This window comes from Cheilinus undulatus, linkage group 4 (assembly GCF_018320785.1).
Source record: "Cheilinus undulatus linkage group 4, ASM1832078v1, whole genome shotgun sequence".
Taxonomy (NCBI): domain Eukaryota; kingdom Metazoa; phylum Chordata; class Actinopteri; order Labriformes; family Labridae; genus Cheilinus; species Cheilinus undulatus.
The window spans coordinates 1,909,470-1,929,537 of record NC_054868.1 but is presented as its reverse complement, the minus strand read 5'-3'; the positions used below and the strand labels follow the sequence as shown (position 1 = coordinate 1,929,537).

Sequence of the window (20,068 nt, the reverse complement as noted above, 5' to 3'; positions counted from 1 at the left end):
GTACACACTACGCATGCGCTCCATTGCAACCCTGTAGTCCCTGATAGGTCACTATGGTACCGGTGGGTCCCGGTTCCGTCCCCCGTTCTTGGTGATTATGTTCAGGCTGATCCTCCGGAGGCCCCGGGCCCTCAGCGGCTCACGGAGCCTCCTCTCTGCCGGCCCACGGCGCCCCTTCAGCGGCTCTGCCCCGGGTCTTCCCGCCTCGCGAGTCCGTTCTGTCTTCGTGGACTTCTTCCGGGAGAAACACGGACACCGGCTGGTTCCGTCCTCTCCGGTACGGCCCCGAGGAGACCCCAGTCTGCTGTTTGTCAACGCCGGCATGAACCAGGTCAGCGTGGAGCTGGTGTCAAGGTCTAAATGGTGACCGTGTTATCTGGTGACTCTGAGCATTGGAGCCTGTGGTAGAGCTGAAGGACTAAAGTCTGGATCTGTCATTAGATAACTGACCATAACTGATTCATGTATCAGGATTATTTCAGTACAGAAATAAGGTTGATTAAGACACCTGTTCAATTTATTTCCCTTCACTCTCTTACCATTAATTTAAAGACAAAGTTTGGACAGGGTCAGCTCACCAACCTAAAGGTTTGTGAGAGCATGTGTTTAGCATGTACTTGCTGTTATTTAGTTCAGATAGTTTTAAAATTCAAATGTTATTAGACGTCTGATGCTGGGGTAAGGCCTGGTTACTGAAGAAGTTTAAAATGGACAAGAAGGATTTGCCTGGCAGAAAGGTTTAATCCAGGCTATCTATCACAGTTTTTGTTTAGGGGTCTGTGCACTTCAAGAGGCTCAAAACCAGAGCTTTGGTTCCCGACCTGGTCTGAGCATCCCTGGGGGGGGGGGGTAATGGCCTGGCTGGTCTGGGCTCTCATCCCACAGATCTAGATCTCTCTGGGTGTCAGTGACCACCACTCCATGTTTGTTTTGTTTGTGCTTGTTTTTGTGGTTCCAGTTTAAGCCCCTCCTCCTTGGCACGGTGGACCCTCGCAGTGAGATGGCGTCCTACCGCCGAGTCGTCAACAGTCAGAAGTGCGTGCGGGCAGGAGGGAAACATAATGACCTAGAGGACGTGGGTCGAGACGTTTACCACCACACGTTCTTCGAGATGCTGGGGAACTGGTCGTTTGGAGACTACTTCAAGGTGAGGAGAGCACTTCCTGTTTCTTGTCTGACATCACAAAAGTATGGGGCTTTCCTTTGGATGTCAGAGCAGGACATGACATCATAGCCAAGCTGACCACAGTAAGGGTCAGGGGTCCTTCCAGATCATGTCCAACCAGGTTAATTTAGCACAGGTGGACTCCAATCAAGGTGTAGAAACATCTCGGCAGTAATCAGAGAAATGTTGGAACCTGAGCTACATTAACAGTGTTGTTGTAAAGGGTCTGAATACTTATGCAAATGTGATATTTCAGTTTTTATTTTTAATTCATCTACAAGGAAAGGAGATCTGAAAACTTTCTGAATGACCTGTGTGTTCATTATGAACCAGAGTTACCCCTCTCCAAGATGGCGTCCATGTTAACACGTGTCAGAAGCATCTCCATGTATTGATCTGTTGATAATAACCTTTAACGTGTGTGTGTGTGTGTGTGTGTGTGAGAGCAGGAGGAGGCGTGCAGCATGGCATGGTGCCTCCTCACAGAGCATTATGGGATACCTGCAGACAGACTCTATGTGTCTTATTTTGGAGGGGACTCTGGATCAGGACTCCCTGCTGATGAGGAGACTCGACAGATCTGGTTGGACCTGGGGTGAGTCTCGCATGTGGTCTACAGCTGGTCTGGATGTGGTCGAGGTTCTCAGGTGACTCGCGTCTAAGTTTAAATGATAACATTTAATTGACTGGTCCAACTTTGAGAACAGACTCAGAAGTATCAGGGACTACAGGATCAATATGGAGGATGGTTGGCGTTGTTTGCAGGCTCACAGCTCAGGGCACAGTGGTGTTAATGGTCACTGCCATGTTTGTGAGCTGCTACGGTACACACAAAAAAAGTTACTAATGATGATAAAGCTGTAACATCAAGTGAAAAAAGTTATGATGTGCAACAAAACGACAGTAGACAGCACACACCTGAGGATAATCCACCATGACAAACCATAATCAGGCCCCGCCCCCTGATTGTTGGCATGCTCCTTCTCAGAGTTCCTCCGGATCGCCTCCTGCCATTCGGTCTGAAGGAGAACTTCTGGGAGATGGGGGACACGGGCCCCTGTGGACCCTGCACCGAGATCCACTACGACCACGTGGGAGGGAGGGACGCGTCCCGACTCGTCAACGCTGACTGTCCTGATGTGGTGGAGATCTGGAACCTGGTCTTCATGCAGCACAACAGGTAGAAATACACGGCTGGATCACAGGAAACCTGCAAACTCATGTTCAAACTTGTTAAAATGCATGTGTTTGTGTGGCAGGGAGCAGGATCACAGTCTGAGGCTGCTGCCCCGCTTCAGCGTGGACACGGGGATGGGACTGGAGCGACTCGTCAGCGTCCTGCAGGGGAAGAGATCCAACTATGACACGGACCTGTTCACACCTCTGCTACAGGAAATACACCAGGTAGACCATAAGACCAAACACACCATAGCACCATAACACAAAAACACCAGGTAGACCATAAGACCAAACACACCATAGCACCATAACACAAATACACCAGGTAGACCATAAGACCAAACACACCATAGCACCATAACACAAATACACCAGGTAGACCATAAGACCAAACACACCATAGCACCATAACACAAATACACCAGGTAGACCATAAGACCAAACACACCATAGCACCATAACACAAATACACCAGGTAGACCATAAGACCAAACACACCATAGCACCATAACACAAATACACTAGGTAGACCAAAAGACCAAACACACCATAGCACCATAACACAAATACACTAGGTAGACCAAAAGACCAAACACACCATAGCACCATAACACAAAAACACCAGGGGCCTATAGCACGAAGCAGGATTCATGTCTTAGCGAGGTAACTTCAGGGTTAAACCCGGGTTATCGATAGCACAAAGCCGGTTCATTTCTTATCGGGGTAGATCACCATGGTGACTTACTCTGAACGGCTAACCTGCTTCCGGAGCAGGGTAAGTTGGAGGTTGAATCTGATCCTATAAAATGCCCATCCCACTGGCCAATCAGCTTCTCCGAAACGATGGTCTGCCCTTTTCTCTCGAACCCGGTAGACAGAGGAGCACAACTAGTGAGGAGAGCATTAAGACGCGAAAGAGTGTTCTGAGACCGTTTAAACCCACTGGATCAACCCGATAATGCGCTTTATGAGAGGTACCAGTTCTCGCGGCCCAGACTCATCTACCTGTGTGAAATCTTGGAGCCGTTTATTGCCCGTGCGATCCGCAGGAGCGGTGTGATTGTCCAATATGATATGAAATCATACGTAACCATAGTTAGAGGTAATATACTAGGAAGGGATAATCAAACTTCATTTATATAGCTCCTTTCACACATTCAAATGCAACACAAAGTGCTTGACAAATAAAAGGGATGTAATGCTAATGTGAAACAGCACATTCTTCCATCATGTCATTCCTACACTTCATTCATTGTGTTTGAGGGCTTTCTTTCTTTAAAGAGGGAGAGTGTATTTTAGTCCAGCTGCTGATTTGTAATTTGTTAATTTAGGTCAGACATCAACTCGGTATGCATGATTTCAGTGTGGCGACAAATTTTTTTTTATACTTATATTTTATTGTTTTTCAAACAAAAACATAACATTAATAACAACACCAAAACATAATTTGACATTGCCAGACATAAAATCAAAATACAGATTTCAATACAAGTTATATGAGGATTTAACACATTCAGCTGTAAGTAATCAGAGTTTATATTAAAGGAGCGGTACATGCATTACAACAATATGAGTGTCTAAGGCAGTCCACCAGGGATGCCATTTATTCTTCCAAGTATAGTTTCCATTTAGCCCATCTTTTAATGTATAAGTCTTTTTTCAGTCTCAATAAGAGAGTCAGCCTTTCCAACTCATGAATTTCCTTAATAATATCAATCCAGTTGTCTGTTGTGGGGGGATCTATCTGTAACCATTTACGGGTTATGGCCTTTTTTGCTGCTACTGTAAATATTTTCCACAAGTATCTATCAGATCCTTTTATTTCTTCAGGTACGTCACCTAAATAAAGTGATGTAAAACTCAAGGGGAACAACTGTCCAAGAATCTGTAGCATGATTGTCCAAATACCTTTCCAAAACAGTTGTACTCTAATGCATCTCCAGAAAATATGTAGGTGATCTGCCTCATCACATCCACAGTTTCTCCAACATTTACATGCCTCAGCTCTGCGATATCTCTGTAATTTAGGAGTAATAAAATAGCGGACATGGTTTTTCCAACCGAACTCACGCCAGTACATAGAACAGGAGGTTGTGAATATAGTTTCACACATATTTTCCCACTGTTGACTTGTAATTGATTCATTTAATTCTTTCTCCCATCTTGTTTTCCTATAATTTGTGGTATGTCCTCTACCGTTTGTGATCCCTTGATAAAATTTGGAAATAATCGAATTAGTAGTGCCTGTATATGCTTTAATAGTTAACTGTATTATATCACTAAGTTCTTTATTTGTCTCATTTTTTTAACTATTTTGGAGAGATAATTTCTTAATTGCAAAAATTTTAAAAAGTCAGAGTTTTCCAAGTCATATTTTTCTCTAAGTGTTTGAAAACTGTGCAATGTATTCTTTTCCATTATTTTACAGTAAGCAGTGATGCCTCTATTTGTCCAATACTTAAACCCACAATCCATACTGTTTGGTTTAAATTCTGTATCGTAGGCCACCCATCTCAGTTGTTTTATTTGCGTCCATAGGTGTAATTGTTTTATAATGTCAAACCAAACATGTAGAATGGAGGAGACATACTGATTCAATTGATTCTGGTAGGTTAACATTAGTTTATGGTCTCCAATCATTGCTGGAATTGGGATACCTTTAAATTCGTTCTCCATCTCCTTCCATTTTGCTTCATATCCACTTTCACACCAAAAAAATACAGTTTTTAACTGAGCAGCATAATAATTATCCCTCAGGTTGGGGAGAGACATCCCACCTTTTTCTTTCCTGATCATTAATGTGCTATATTTATTCTTGGTTTTCTGCTGTTCCAAATAAATCTAGAAATTTGCTTATCCCATTCAGTGTGGCGACAACTTTAAGCTTAATTGTAGCATGATGTTAAGACATGAAACAGACCAACTTACCAGATGCAATGATGTTTTTATACTTATTTTTAATCTGCCCCCACGGTCTTTTCACTCCAGAAGGATTACATCTGGGGGAACGAGATGATAATTGTTGTCTACGTAATCCATTTGCAGAGTATTTTGTTTCATGAGATTCATGAGTGTGATCAGTGTCAGACTGAGCCATTGGTGAGTAACTTACGCATTTACACAGTCCGCTATGCACTGCCACGAATTTTGCCTGTGATTGGCAGCCGCCACGGTGTTTCCTTTTTCCAGGATTCAGACTTTTGCCTCCTCGTACTTCATCATTATTAATCTTTGCTCCTCACATGTGAAGTAGGATGCCCTGTCACTTGCTTCCTTGCAATTCTCCATCTGTTTAGCGCTCATGATTGCGATTGGTCAGCTGCCGCTGTGCCCTCCCTTTATACGTGCACGTTCACGGCTCTTGATGAGACAAACCTGGGTTGTGTTACCGTGTGGATAACCCGCGTTGTGCTATCGATTATCCTGATTGCCATTGTTGGGGTTAGTCAACCCTGGATAGATGTGAGTTACCCAGGGTAAGCTGACCATGCTTCATGCTATAGGCCCCCGGTAGACCATAAGACCAAACACACCATAGCACCATAACACAAATACACCAGGTAGACCAAAGACCAAACACACTGTAACACCATAACACAAATACACCAGGTAGACCAAAGACCAAACACACCATAGCACCATAACACAAATACACCAGGTAGACCAAAGACCAAACACACCATAACACCATAACACAAATACACCAGGTAGACCAAAGACCAAACACACCATAACACCATAACACAAATACACCAGGTAGACCAAAGACCAAACACACCATAACACCATAACACAAATACACCAGGTAGACCAAAGACCAAACACACTGTAACGCCAAATCCACCATAACAACAGTTAGTCAGATATTTGATGTCCTGAGGTGTGACTGACATCCTCCTGTTGTCATGGCGATGTTCCTCAGAGATCGAAGGCAGAGCCATATGGTGGCAGGACGGGCGTGGCTGATGAGCGTAAAGTGGACATGGCGTATCGGGTGGTGGCGGACCACATTAGAACGCTGTCAGTGTGCATCGCTGATGGAGTCTATCCAGGGATGTCAGGAGCAGAGTGAGTCTCGACCAATCAGATGTCAGCATCGTTAACCCTGGTTATTGTGTATTTAGTGTGTAGTTGTGTATTTAGTGTGTATTTAGTGTGTAGTTGTGTATTTAGTGTGTATTTAATGTGTAGTTGTGTATTTAGTGTGTATTTAATGTGTAGTTGTGTATTTAGTGTGTATTTATTGTGTAGTTGTGTATTTAGTGTGTATTTAGTGTGTAGTTGTGTATTTAGTGTGTATTTAGTGTGTAGTTGTGTATTTAGTGTGTATTTATTGTGTAGTTGTGTATTTAGTGTGTATTTAATGTGTAGTTGTGTATTTAGTGTGTATTTAATGTGTAGTTGTGTATTTAGTGTGTATTTATTGTGTGGTTATTGTGTTGTTGTTGTGTTTGTTGTCATCAGGCTCGTTCTGAGGAGGATCCTGCGGCGGGCCGTACGGTTCTGTGTTGAGGCTCTTCAGGCTCCACAGGGAACTCTGTCCGCTCTGGTTCCCACCGTCACTCACATGCTGGTAAACTACATTTCCCATAATCCTCCTCACCAGGAAGCTGTAGTATAAGGAAAAGAAAAGCCTGTTCAAAGAATAAAAAACTGGAAAATATCAGAAATATCTTAGATGTTTTTTCTCTGCTGTAAACAACTGAGCTGAACTGATTAATTCTTTGATCAATGATTGATTCATGATTGATTGATTAACGATTGATTGGTGCATGATTAGTTAACGCTGAGTTGTTCTGTTTTTTGTGCTCCAGGGTGATGTGTATCCAGAGCTCCACAGGGAGGCTGACAGGGTGAGTGTGACGATCTTTTAATGTTTGTTATTAAAGGGCAAGTCCCTGAAGGACAAAGGTCAGGACCTGGACCAGGACCAGGATCAGGTCCTGGTGCTTGGCCCCAGAGTTTGGTAGGAGAGGGTTGACACACATTGATGTTTTTCTAATCAGATCATGGACATCGTTAACGAGAACGAGGCTCAGTTCCTGTCGTCTCTGCAGCACGGCAGCAGGCTGATCCTCCGAACTCTGAACAGGATGGACGACAAACATGGAGCCTTCCCAGGTCAGTTCCTCTCTGCTCCCACACAGGAAGTGACAAAATCTTTAACTCACATAAAACCAGTACACGTTTGGACCTGATACTGGTCTTAAGAGACTTTTTGTGAGATTTTGTGGTTATATTTTATTTTATGGTTATTGCTGTTTTGATAATGGTGTTTGTGGTTTAGCCTCAGTGGCCTGGTCTCTGCACAGAGATCTGGGTTTTCCTCTGGACCTGGTGGATCTGATGCTGGAAGAGCGAGGAGTGACAGTGGACCATGAGGAGCTGGACCGACTGATGTCAGAGTACAACCAGGTGAAGGTTGATCCAAACGACACATCAGCTGATCAGGATTAAAAGGCTCCATGTCAACGAGCCAATCAGAAGGTTCTGATCTGTACCAACCTGTTCTGAGTAATGAACCAGTTTGTACCAGTCTGTAGGTACTGGTCATTAATCTGTGCTCATTAAACCTGTCAGTTCCTGGTCTGTAGGTACTGGTCGTTAATCTGTGCTCATTAAACCTGTCAGTTCCTGGTCTGTAGGTACTGGTCATTAATCTGTGCTCATTAAACCTGTCAGTTCCTGGTCTGTAGGTACTGGTTGTTAATCACACTGATGATGTCATCACACCTGTGTCTGTCCCAGGTGAGGAATGATCAGCTGGCAGGGGTTCAGTCTGCGCTGATGTTGGACGTGGTCAGCCTATCAGAGCTGCAGCGACGCGGCGTTCCTCACACTGACGACAGCCTGAAGTACGAGTACGGCCTGAACAACAACACCTACGGTAAACACCTGGATTCATCATGATTATTGATTATTTTAAGGATTTATAATCGTCTTTGTTGACTTATGATCATATTTATTAATTTATGATTGTCTTTGTTGATTTATAGTCATATTTACTGATTTTTAATCATCTTTATTGATTTATGTAGTCTTCATTGATTTATGATCATATTTAATGATTTATGATCGTTTTTATTGATTTATGTAGTCTTTATTGATTTATGATCATATTTAATGATTTATGATCATTTTTATTGATTTATGTAGTCTTTATTGATTTATGATCATATTTATTGATTAATGATCATTTTTATTGATTGATGATAGTCTTTATTGATTTATGATCATATTTATTGATTTATGATCATTTTTATTGATTTATGTAGTCTTTATTGATTTATGATCATATTTATTGATTAATGATCATTTTTATTGATTGATGATAGTCTTTATTGATTTATGATCATTTTTATTGATTTATGTAGTCTTTATTGATTTATGATCATATTTATTGATTAATGATCATTTTTATTGATTTATGTAGTCTTTATTGATTTATGATCATATTTATTGATTTTTGATTGCCTTTTTGCTAATGATTACTTTTGTTGATTTATGACTGTTTTATTCATTGATGGTTGTTTTTATTGATTTATGACACTTTCATTGAGTTTGGACCTTTTTTGTTTAGTAATGATCAATTTTTTATTCATGGTGATTTTTTCATTGACTTGTGATCACTTTTATTGATTGATTGAGGATAGTCTTTATTGATTCAAGAAAAATGTTTTATTGATTTATGACCAGTTGGATTGATTGATGATTATTGATTCATAATCAATTTTATTGGTTGATAGTTGTTTTTTTTTAGTTATGGTCACTTTCATTGATTTATGACCTCTTTTGTTGACACATGGTTACTTTTATTGATTGATAATGTGATTATGACAGGCTGGTCTGGACCTCTCTATCGTGTTAAGTCCTCAGGAGTAGCTGGACCCTCCCTGCCATTAAAATGAACACAGTGATCATTACAGTAAAGCAGGCTCTTATTTTAATATCAGACCTGCTGATCGGTCCATCAGATCCATGTATGAGGGGAGAGTCGACCTTTAAAGCGTTGGGACCCGAACACTACAGCAGAGTCAGAACCTCCACATTTATTACAAACGGGAATTGTCCTGCATGAATCCTGTTTTAGCCGATTGATCCTGGTTTTCTGTTGAGGGTCTAAACACGGAGAACTCTCAGACTTCGTATTATCGTCGGCAGGCTTTTCTCTTTACTCCAGCTCAGCTTTTCTCCTGCTGGTCTTTGAGGATCCTCTCCTTCATGTCTCACCTGTCACACAGGTAATCCTTGTGCTTTCTGTCTCAGTTTTCCCAGCATGCTGTGCAGTGGTCCTCGCTCTGTATGACGGTCAGTCTCTGGTGTCAGAAGTTGCGGAAGGTCAGCACTGTGGCGTCATCCTCGACCGAACGAGCTTCTACGCCGAGCAGGGAGGGCAGTCACATGACCAGGGGTACTTCACCCGGGATGGCCTGCAGGTCAGCTGCAATGCATCATGGGAGGTTTACCTGTGGTGTGGCTTTGTGAGGTCTGACTCCAGTGTGTGTTTTCTCTCAGGACGTGGTGTTTCCTGTGGAGGCGGTCCTTGTGGCGGGGGGGTACGTGGTTCATCAGGTTATGGTGGCTGACAGCCTGAAGACCGGAGACCAGGTTCACCTACACCTGGACCAGGTAAGAGGAGAGCTGGAGGAGGTCTAAGGGGGTGTGATAGATTCATTGCTTCCTGATTTGTCTTATTTCTGTACGTATTTGTCAAACGTTTCAGATACTCAGGCATATTTTAGTTTGAGACAAAAACAACCTGCCTGATTACTGCCTGCCTGTAGAATCCTGACGTGTTTTGGCGTCCTCCTCAGGCTCACCGTCTGTCCTGTATGGTCAAACACTCGGCCACTCACATCCTGAACTTCGCTCTCAGAGAGGTCCTGGGTCCGTCCGTCCATCAGAGAGGGTCACATGTGTCAGCTGACCGCCTTCGCTTCGACTTCAGCATCAAGGTGGGACTTTCCTAAAAAAACCAGACTTCCAGGAAGTGATGTCACAGGCTTTACAGGAAATGCTCCTTTGACAGATGTAATCTGCTGTGATTGGTCCTCAGGGTTCGCTGAGCGTGGAGCAGCTGCAGCTTGTGGACAGGTGTGTCAGTGACATCATCTCAGCCAATCAAATCGTCTACTGCCAGGAGGTTCCCCTGCAGGCCGCCACGGGCATCGACGGCCTGAGGACGGTGGACGAGGTGAGGACACGTGTCCGTCTGTCTGTAAGGGATGTTAGAGAATTCCTCTGCTAAAGGCACCTGCATTCATTTGAAGAAAACGTAAAGATAGACCATTTACCTGATCATTTACATAAAACCTGAGGCCTCAGCTGTGTCAGTGGGATTGTTAACTTCACTAATAACAGCTCACTGCTGAATTTCACCCTAATGGCTACCTGTCCATCTACAGGTGTATCCTGACCCTGTGAGGGTGGTATCCGTGGGGTCACCTGTCTCTCAGCTGTTGGATGGTCACTCAGATGGGCAGACATCCGTGGAGCTCTGCTGTGGAACGTGAGACACATACATACCTGTTCACTAGTTCACCTGTTAGCTACCAGTGACTTAGACATTACCATGGTAATGGTGATCATGATGAATGATTTTAACCCCTCAGTACTCACATACATGAGGCGGGATGTAGCCTGATGATAACTCATCATAATAATCAAGTGTGCGCTCTCGGTTCCACCTACTTTTCCAAAAGTTTCCAACTATGGTCAACTATCAGGCAGGAATGTAGAGAAAATTTCCCGACATCCCCAGCTTCACGACATTCCATCCTCTGCATTTGATGATGTCATCCTTCAACGCTTAAAAACATTCCATCCTCTGCATTTGATGATGTCATCCTTTAACAATTAAAACATTCCATCTTCTGCATTTGTTGATGTCATCCTTTAAAGCTTATAAAACATTCCATCCTCTGCATTTGATGATGTCATCTTTTAAAGCCTATAAAACATTCCATCCTCTGCATTTGATGATGTCATCCTTTAACACTTAAAACATTCCATCCTCTGCATTTGATGATGTCATCCTTTAACACTTAAAACATTCCATCCTCTGCATTTGATGATGTCATCCTTAAACGCTTAAAAACATTCCATCTTCTGCATTTGATGATTTCATCTTTTAAAACCCAAAAAACATTCCATCCCCTGCATTTGATGATGTCATCCTTAAACGCTTAAAAACATTCCATCTTCTGCATTTGATGATGTCATCTTTTAAAGCCCAAAAAACATTCCATCCCCTGCATTTGATGATGTCATCCTTAAACGCTTAAAAACATTCCATCCTCTGCATTTGATGATGTCATCCTTAAACGCTTAAAAACATTCCATCCTCTGCATTTGATGATATCATCCTTTAACAATTAAAACATTCCATCTTCTGCATTTGATGAAGTCATCCTTTAACAATTAAAACATTCCATCCTCTGCATTTGATGATGTCATCCTTAAACGCTTAAAAACATTCAATCCTCTGCATTTGATGATGTCATCCTTTAACAATTAAAACATTCCATCTTCTGCATTTGATGATGTCATCCTTTAAAGCTTATAAAACATTCCATCCTCTGCATTTGATGATGTCATCTTTTAAAGCCTATAAAACATTCCATCCTCTGCATTTGATGATGTCATCTTTTAAAGCCTATAAAACATTCCATCCTCTGCATTTGATGATGTCATCCTTTAACACTTAAAACATTCCATCCTCTGCATTTGATGATGTCATCCTTTACCACTTAAAACATTCCATCCTCTGCATTTGATGATGTCATCCTTAAACGCTTAAAAACATTCCATCTTCTGCATTTGATGATTTCATCTTTTAAAACCCAAAAAACATTCCGTCCCCTGCATTTGATGATGTCATCTTTTAAAGCCCAAAAAACATTCCGTCCCCTGCATTTGATGATGTCATCCTTAAACGCTTAAAAACATTCCATCCTCTGCATTTGATGATGTCATCCTTAAACGCTTAAAAACATTCAATCCTCTGCATTTGATGATGTCATCCTTTAACAATTAAAACATTCCATCTTCTGCATTTGATGATGTCATCCTTTAAAGCTTATAAAACATTCCATCCTCTGCATTTGATGATGTCATCTTTTAAAGCCTATAAAACATTCCATCCTCTGCATTTGATGATGTCATCTTTTAAAGCCTATAAAACATTCCATCCTCTGCATTTGATGATGTCATCCTTTAACACTTAAAACATTCCATCCTCTGCATTTGATGATGTCATCCTTAAACGCTTAAAAACATTCCATCTTCTGCATTTGATGATTTCATCTTTTAAAACCTATAAAACATTCCATCCTCTGCATTTGATGATGTCATCTTTTAAACCCAAAAAACATTCCGTCCCCTGCATTTGATGATGTCATCCTTAAACGCTTAAAAACATTCAATCCTCTGCATTTGATGATGTCATCTTTTAAAGCCTATAAAGCATTCTGTCCTCTGCGTTTGGTGATGATGTCATCCTTTAAAGCTTATAAAACATTCTATCCTCTGACTTTGATTATGTCGTCATTATTAAACATTCCATCCTTGCCTCTTTGCCTGCAGATGGATGATGTCATCAGTGTTTGTGTTTTCAGTCACGTGTTACAGACGGGACACATTGAGGACGTCCTGATCATCTCAGAGAAACAGATGGTCAAAGGAATCAGCCGGATCATCGCCGTGACGGGACAGGAAGCAGCGAGGGTCAGTGGCTCATACAGACTCATTCCCACACACCTGGCTAGCCTAGCTTAGCTTAAACACTGGGAGTGGATGGGAACTGTTAGCTAGAGAGTAGAGGCTCAGTGATCTGATGTTCTCTGATTGGCGTTTCAGGCTCGGGAGGCGGGGCAGGTGTTGACTCAGGATGTGGACTCTCTGTCAGCCAGACTTAAAGACTCCGCCCCCTCCACTGTTGACTCCGCCCAATGTCTTTCAAAGGAGGTCGGAGTCCTCTCTGACGTATGTATACTACCCATGATGCATCTGGTAACCATCTCTTTTACAGCCGCTAGTGTGGTCCTAAACCCCGAGTTCTGTCTGACAGGCTGTTGATAACACGCCCATCCCTCAGTGGCAGCGCAGAGAGCTGCAGAGTCACCTCAAAGCTCTGCAGAGGACGAGCAACACGATCGTCCGGAAGCTGGAGACCAGAGAGGTAGAACAGACGTCTGTGACACAATAAAACAGATTATTAAACGCAACAGGTTGTTTGTGTCTGATTTCCCATCATGCTTTGTTCAGGCTGCAGGTAAAGCTCAAGCTCTGCTGGAGAAGAACGACAGGAAGGAGCTGCTTGTCGACTCCGTGGAGACCGACTCTCTGTCGGTAAGAACAACAGCCGTGATGACAGGAAGTTAAGACTACATTTACCATAATGCACCTGCACAGAGTCATCCTGCCATACAAACACTTGTCTATAAAGAACTGACTACAGGTTGTTTTCAGTCATGTGATCCTGATGATGCATGAACGCCAGATGTGGTCAGGAAGTGAAGAACAGCAGTTCAATGATAATGTAGTAAACTAGTCTGTTAAAGCTCTAGGTGGCGCTGCAGTTACCATCAGAACATTTCTACATCCATCAGATCTGATCCCTACACTTTTGAAAAATGTGATTTTTACCACAGGTGGACTGGACTTTACCTGGAGAGGAGCTGATCCAGATCAGTAATGACTTAGTCCTGCAGACCTCCTACTACAGGTCTAGGACTGAGACCAGAGTCTAGAGGAGTCTAGGACTGAGACCAGAGTCTAGAGGAGTCTAGGACTGAGACCAGAGTCTAGAGGAGTCTAGGACTGAGACCAGAGTCTAGAGGAGTCCATGACTGAGCTTAGAGGCTGTCTGAGCCTCTTTAACCGCTTTTCTCCCTCATTTGATCAGAAACATGCTTAGGACAGGCTGATAGACTATTAAGATAATAAATCATGTGGGGTACTGGTTAGACTGGAATGACAACTGGGGGTCTAGGCTGGCCTGCATGTAAAAGGCTGGGATGGAATGTTTTCTAAGCTTTGGTGACATTAAATGCAAAGGCAGAGGACAGAATGTTAGTGAGGCTGAAAGCCTCGTTGGCTTTTCCCTCCTCTATTTTAGGGCCATTTTCTCTTAGTTTTGGGCCTTTTTCCCCTTCAGTGTAGTCTCTTTTCCCCAACATTTTAAGCCCCTCACTCTCTCCATTTAAGGGCTTTTTTTCCCCTCAATTTTGGATCTTTTCCCCTCCATGTAAGGCTTTTCCCCCTTCATCTTAAAGCCCCTTTTTCCTCCATTAAAGGGCTCTTCCCCTTTATCTTAGGGCTTTTTCCTCCTTCATTTCTGGGGAATTTCCTTCCATTTTTGTGCTATTTTTCCCTCAATTTTGGGCTTTTTTTCCCCTCCATTTTTGCCACATAGCAGGCCATAGTTGGCAACTTTTGGAAAAGTCGGGAGAACCAGTGAGGAGCAAGGGAATTCCACACACTTTTCCAAAAGCTGCTAACAAAGGACTTCCAACATCAGGGAATACTTTTTGGTAAATCTGTGTTTGAGACTGAGGACTGTGTTGTTTATGACTATGTTCTAAGAGCCGGCCCTTTTATCTGAATGACAGGAGCTGTCTCCTGTTTGAGAGCCAGTATCCTCTCTTCTTCTTTGTTGTTATTTTATCCACATTTAAAATTCCAAACTGGAACCAAATGAGCCATTTGGGAGCCAAAAACTTCGGCTCTTATTACTAAGCTGAGCCAAATGATCCTGATCTCTAAAAAGAGATGGATTTCCCATCACAACTAGCGAGACTGGACGGACATCAGCTGAGGAAACACCAGAAGGATCAGGGTTTAGTGTGACGAACTGGACTGAACTAGACCACTTGGTGGAAATGGACCATATGTGGGCGCGTCTAACTCTGAAGTCGATCTAACCCCTCCCCTGTCACCTGTTTCCTCTCAGGTGTTGATGAAGACGGTGAATCAGGTGAGTGCCCAGGTTCCCGGCGGTCATGTGATGCTGCTGGCTCACCAGGTGGATTCTGGGAAGGTTCTGTGTGCCTGCCAGGTTCCAAAGGTAACAATATCCCACCTGTCAGAGACATCATAGGGGGCGGGGCTTTGTTAGAAGTGTCTGATTGGCTGTCCTCTCCCTCTTCAGGACTGTCCCTCCCTCACAGCCTCTGAGTGGGCGGTATCGGTGTGTCATCACTTTGGGGGCAGTGCTGGGGGCTCTGCTTTGGTTGCCAAGGGAACAGGAAGTAGCGGTGACATCAACGGTGTCCTGAAGTGGGCGGAGGAATACGCTATCCAGAAAACAAAGCGATGACATCACTCTGACATCATGGCAACATCTCCCATGGGGATAGAGACATAGATGGGTTTTCATGCCGGCCATCTTGGTGAGGGGGACCCAAAAGTGGGTCGCAAAGCCATTTTGAGTGGATTTTAGATTTGTGGCAAGTTTCATGATTTGCTTTTGTTATTGTGACTTTTTAAAGATTATTTTTGGGCTTTTTGCCTTGATTTTGATAGGACAGCTGATGAGACACAGAAAATATGGGAAGAGAGAGAATGGGTGAAGACATGGCCCAAACATTCAAGGCCTGGATTATATCCTGGAACCAGTGTGTCAAGGACATTAGCCTCTGCTTAGGGCCGTCTGCTCTACCAACTAGGCTACACCACTAAAACATGCTTTTATTTTGAAGGATGTGTCATAATATCTTTGTTTGGTCACATCATTTGTTCCATCTCAAGTCCAGAGTGCCCTAACATCTTTTAGTGATTGAAAAATGTAATAAATACGGGTCTAAGGAGGTGGTGTTGGGTCCTGATTCTAGACCAGATGAGAACTAGATCTAGAACCCCTGGTCTAGATCGTGTAAACAGGTTACTGGCTTACTCCCGTTCAGTAACTTTAAATCATAGATAGACCTCCTATCTATGACATACTCACATTAGGGTTTCTCTCAGTTGTTCCCAGGGACCGGTCTAGGTGTGCTGTGGAAATTTGTACAGCCTAATCTTCATATTACAGCTACACAACAACTGAAGTGACTGTAACGTGCTATAAATAGGCTGTCTTGAATGGATTTAGTGCGCTTTGGACAACAATGTTAAAACCAGCTACCCCTCTCCAAGATGGCTGCCATGGAGACGTATCCTGTGGTTAGTAGCTGCCCAGGCAGTTTTTCTTTGAGTGCTGCTGGGTTTAAGGGCCTGATCAACTGTTTTCTTGTTGTTTGGGAAGGTGTGGCCTGACTGGGATGGGCGGAGCTTCATTTTGCTGCTGGCAGCCAATTGGAAAGCTTTCTAACGGGCTTGAGGATGTTTTAGTACATAGACTACATGGTGATGTTTCAGAAGGAGTTTCAGTTACAGGTGTGTGTGTTTGTAGCCAGTTTAGACAAACACACACCTGTCACTGTTAAAGGTACAGATGGCTTTAAGCCCCGCCCACAGCTGCACATTTGTTCTCACTGGACTGAGGTAAAGGTGAGGGTTTAATCTTTAAAATGTATTTCATAAATGCATATATTTCTTTAACTTAAATAAAAGACTGATCACATTGATTGATTTGATTGTCTTTATTGATTGAAATATAATTGATCCAGTTTCTGTTACACTCTTATATTAAACCAACCCGTATAAATGGTCCCTTTGACCCCGATCAGGCACGTAAACCAAAAACGCCAGTGACAGTTCCATCTGAGGAGGGCAAGGACGGGGATCAGAGCAGAGACACGTTCAACCACTGTAGAGAGAAAACAAGAAAACAGATTAAGATAGATGTACTTTATTATTAAGGTAATGGGGGGGTAACATCAGTAGAGAAACTACAGATAATCTACGATTAAGATTGAAAAATTTGACATTTTTCTTTATTTTCTAAATACCAGAATAATGAGAGAATATTTTATGACTTTCTTTAAAGTTAGAGTGGCCTCTCAGCCCATGTGGGTCCAGGACTGGCTTTACTGAGCTCCCTGACCAGCTTCACAAGCTCTTAAGCTTTGGTTCTAGGGTTCACGTTCATGTCTGGGACACAGAACCGTCTCCTTCCTGAGCGCTATGATGGCGACATATTCCCATGGTGATTATACTGGTGTATGATTGAACAGATGAACGTGGAACCTTCAGGCATCTGGAAATTATACCCGAGGATGAACCGGACTTGGAGGGGTAAAATCAGCAGAGAGTCTCTAGACAGTTCTACCTAATCACTGCAGCTCTATTACAGAGTATTTAGAGCTGACATGAAGTTTTTTAACAATCTGGATTAATGGCTGAGTTTCCAAGTTAATCATGATATATGACATTTAAAGATTGTTTAAATCAGGGCTGTCAAACTCAATCACAGCAGGGGCCGAAATCTGAATTTAGGTCTAACCTGAGGACCTAACAGGGTCAAGATTTAACTGAAAACTGTCAACCTTGTTTTCACCGGTAATGAAGTATAGGGAAAATTAAAAAGTGATATAAATGATTTTAAGATTTCTAGAAATATAGTCAAAATGATTAAATATCACAGCATCACAGCAATGTCACTGTGTTCATGTCAAACAAATGCTTAATAAATAAATGAGTTAAAGGCTCAAAATCTGAGATAAAAGTCAGCTTTATAAGTCCTAAGGGTCAAAATAAAAAATTAAGAGTCAAAATAAGGTTTTAAAAAGCAAATATATGCAATAGAGAGTTAAATCCATGAGTTTAAAGGTCAAGATAATTTAAAATTGTGACTCTCACAGGTCAAAATATGTGATAAAATTCAAAATTGTGACTCTAAAAGGTCAAAATATGTGATAAATTGCAAAATTGTGACTCTAAAAGGTCAAAATCTATAATAAAATTCAAAATTGTGACTACAAGGTCAAAATATGAGATACATTTCTAAATTGTGACTCTAAAAGGTCAAAATATGTGATAAATTTCTAAATTGTTACTCTAAAAGGTCAAAATATGTGATAAATTTCAAAATTGTGACTCTACAAGGTCAAAAACTGTAATTAAATTCAAAATTGTGACTCTGGAAGGTCAAAATATGTGATAATATTTAAAATTGTGACTCTAAAAGATCAAAATATGAGATAATATTTAAAATTGTGACTAAAAGTTTAAAATATGTGATAAAATTCAAAATTGTGACTCTAAAAGTTTAAAATATGTGATTAAATTCAAAATTGTGACTCTAAAAGGTCAAAATCTATTATAAAATTCAAAATTGTGACTCTGGAAGGTCAAAATATGTGATAATATTTAAAATTGTGACTCTAAAAGATCAAAATATGAGATAAAATTCAAAATTGTGACTAAAAGTTTAAAATAGATAAAATTCAAAATTGTGACTACAAGGTCAAAATATGTGATAAATTTCAAAATTGTGACTCTACAAGGTCAAAATCTGTAATAAAATTCAAATTTGTGACTCTGGAAGGTCAAAATATGTGATAATATTTAAAATTGTGACTCTAAAAGGTAAAAATCTATAATAAAATTCAAAATTGTGACTCTAAAAGTTTAAAATATGAGATAATATTTAAAATTGTGACTCTAAAAGTTCAAAATATGTGATTAAATTCAAAATTGTGACTCTAAAAGGTCAAAATCTGTAATAAAATTCAAAATTGTGACTTCGAAAGGTCAAAATATGTGATATTTAAAATTGTGACTCTAAAAGGTCAAAGTATGAGATAAAATTCTAGATCAGGATTTTAAAAGGTCACAATATGATTTAAAATGAAAAATTGTGAACCTATAAGGTCACAATATGAGAGAAAAGGTCAAAATGCAAAATTTTTAAAGGTCAAAATATGAAATTAAAAAGTCAAAATCCTACGTTTAGGTCATAATCTTGGGATGCAAAACGAAAACACAAATGAATATCTTTTTCTAATTCCTGACTATTTCTACTCTCTACTTTTTCAGATTTATAACTTAACAAGGGTTTAAACTCTTCAAGGTTAAATTTACATTTCTATACTGGAGGAAATCTGCAGACCTCTTTCAGGTGAGCCACTTCTAATTCAAACATGAAACGATCTTGCGGGCCGGGTAAAACTGCACAGTGGGCCGCATTTGGTCCCCGGGCCTTGAGTTTGACACCTGTGGTTTAAATTCTGTTTTTAAACCCATTCACCCAAATGAACTGAATCAGTTCTCACCAGACTGTTGATTTATGAATGAAAGGACTACAGCTGAACTGGCCCACAATGCATTGCAGCTCTAAGGCTGTTGGTGCCATTAAATGTAGTCATGCTAACGGTGTTAATGAGAGGAGATCACATGAACACCTTCCTTTATTCAGTTTATCCACATAGAGGACCTTCAGGAGTTTGAACTGATCTTTATTTAAACATGTAAACCAGACAGTGGATTTGTGACGTTCTTTTACCTCCAGGACGGTAAACTCAGCGGTGTCTGAACCTTTGGCCATCGCCGCAAATGTGTCTGTGGGAGGGAAACAAGTCAGTCAATACAGGGATTCTCTTCGTCACCATCATCATCATCAACATGAGAACCACGTGAACTCACCGAACATGGTCTCCAGACGGATCAGACAGCTGACAAAGTTGTCAAAGTCCACGGTGAGATCAGGTTCACTGTAACGAGCGACCAGGACCTGATTGAGCGAGTTGTCCAGACTGAAGCCTGGAACAGAGAGAGAGAGATGCACACCTGTAAATACACACCTATAAATACACATCTATAAATTTAAACCTTTAGATTCACAGC

General features: G+C 41.5%; 2 protein-coding genes across 2 annotated transcripts in view; one reads left to right on the top strand and one right to left on the bottom strand.

Moving 5' to 3' along the window:
• Positions 1–16,908, top strand: aars2 (alanyl-tRNA synthetase 2, mitochondrial (putative)). The gene is made up of 22 exons (XM_041784734.1): positions 1–331; positions 959–1,147; positions 1,615–1,760; positions 2,154–2,345; positions 2,425–2,569; positions 6,267–6,412; positions 6,809–6,917; positions 7,159–7,197; positions 7,351–7,465; positions 7,632–7,759; positions 8,093–8,231; positions 9,611–9,780; positions 9,860–9,973; positions 10,159–10,299; positions 10,401–10,538; positions 10,750–10,853; positions 12,961–13,069; positions 13,202–13,327; positions 13,413–13,523; positions 13,610–13,693; positions 15,297–15,410; positions 15,495–16,908. The coding sequence occupies exons 1-22, from the start codon at positions 98–100 to the stop codon at positions 15,660–15,662; spliced, it is 2,961 nt and encodes a 986-aa protein (XP_041640668.1). The 5' UTR covers positions 1–97; the 3' UTR covers positions 15,663–16,908.
• The window catches only part of LOC121508149 (calpain-2 catalytic subunit-like), a 25,984-nt gene continuing 22,824 nt past the window's right edge, over positions 16,909–20,068 (bottom strand). The window contains exons 19-21 of the mRNA XM_041784733.1: positions 19,868–19,984; positions 19,728–19,783; positions 16,909–17,090 (exon numbers count right to left, since the gene is read on the bottom strand). Of these exons, the coding sequence (XP_041640667.1) occupies positions 17,067–17,090; positions 19,728–19,783; positions 19,868–19,984 (197 nt within the window). The 3' untranslated portion in view covers positions 16,909–17,066. The remainder of the gene's footprint in view (positions 17,091–19,727; positions 19,784–19,867; positions 19,985–20,068) is intronic.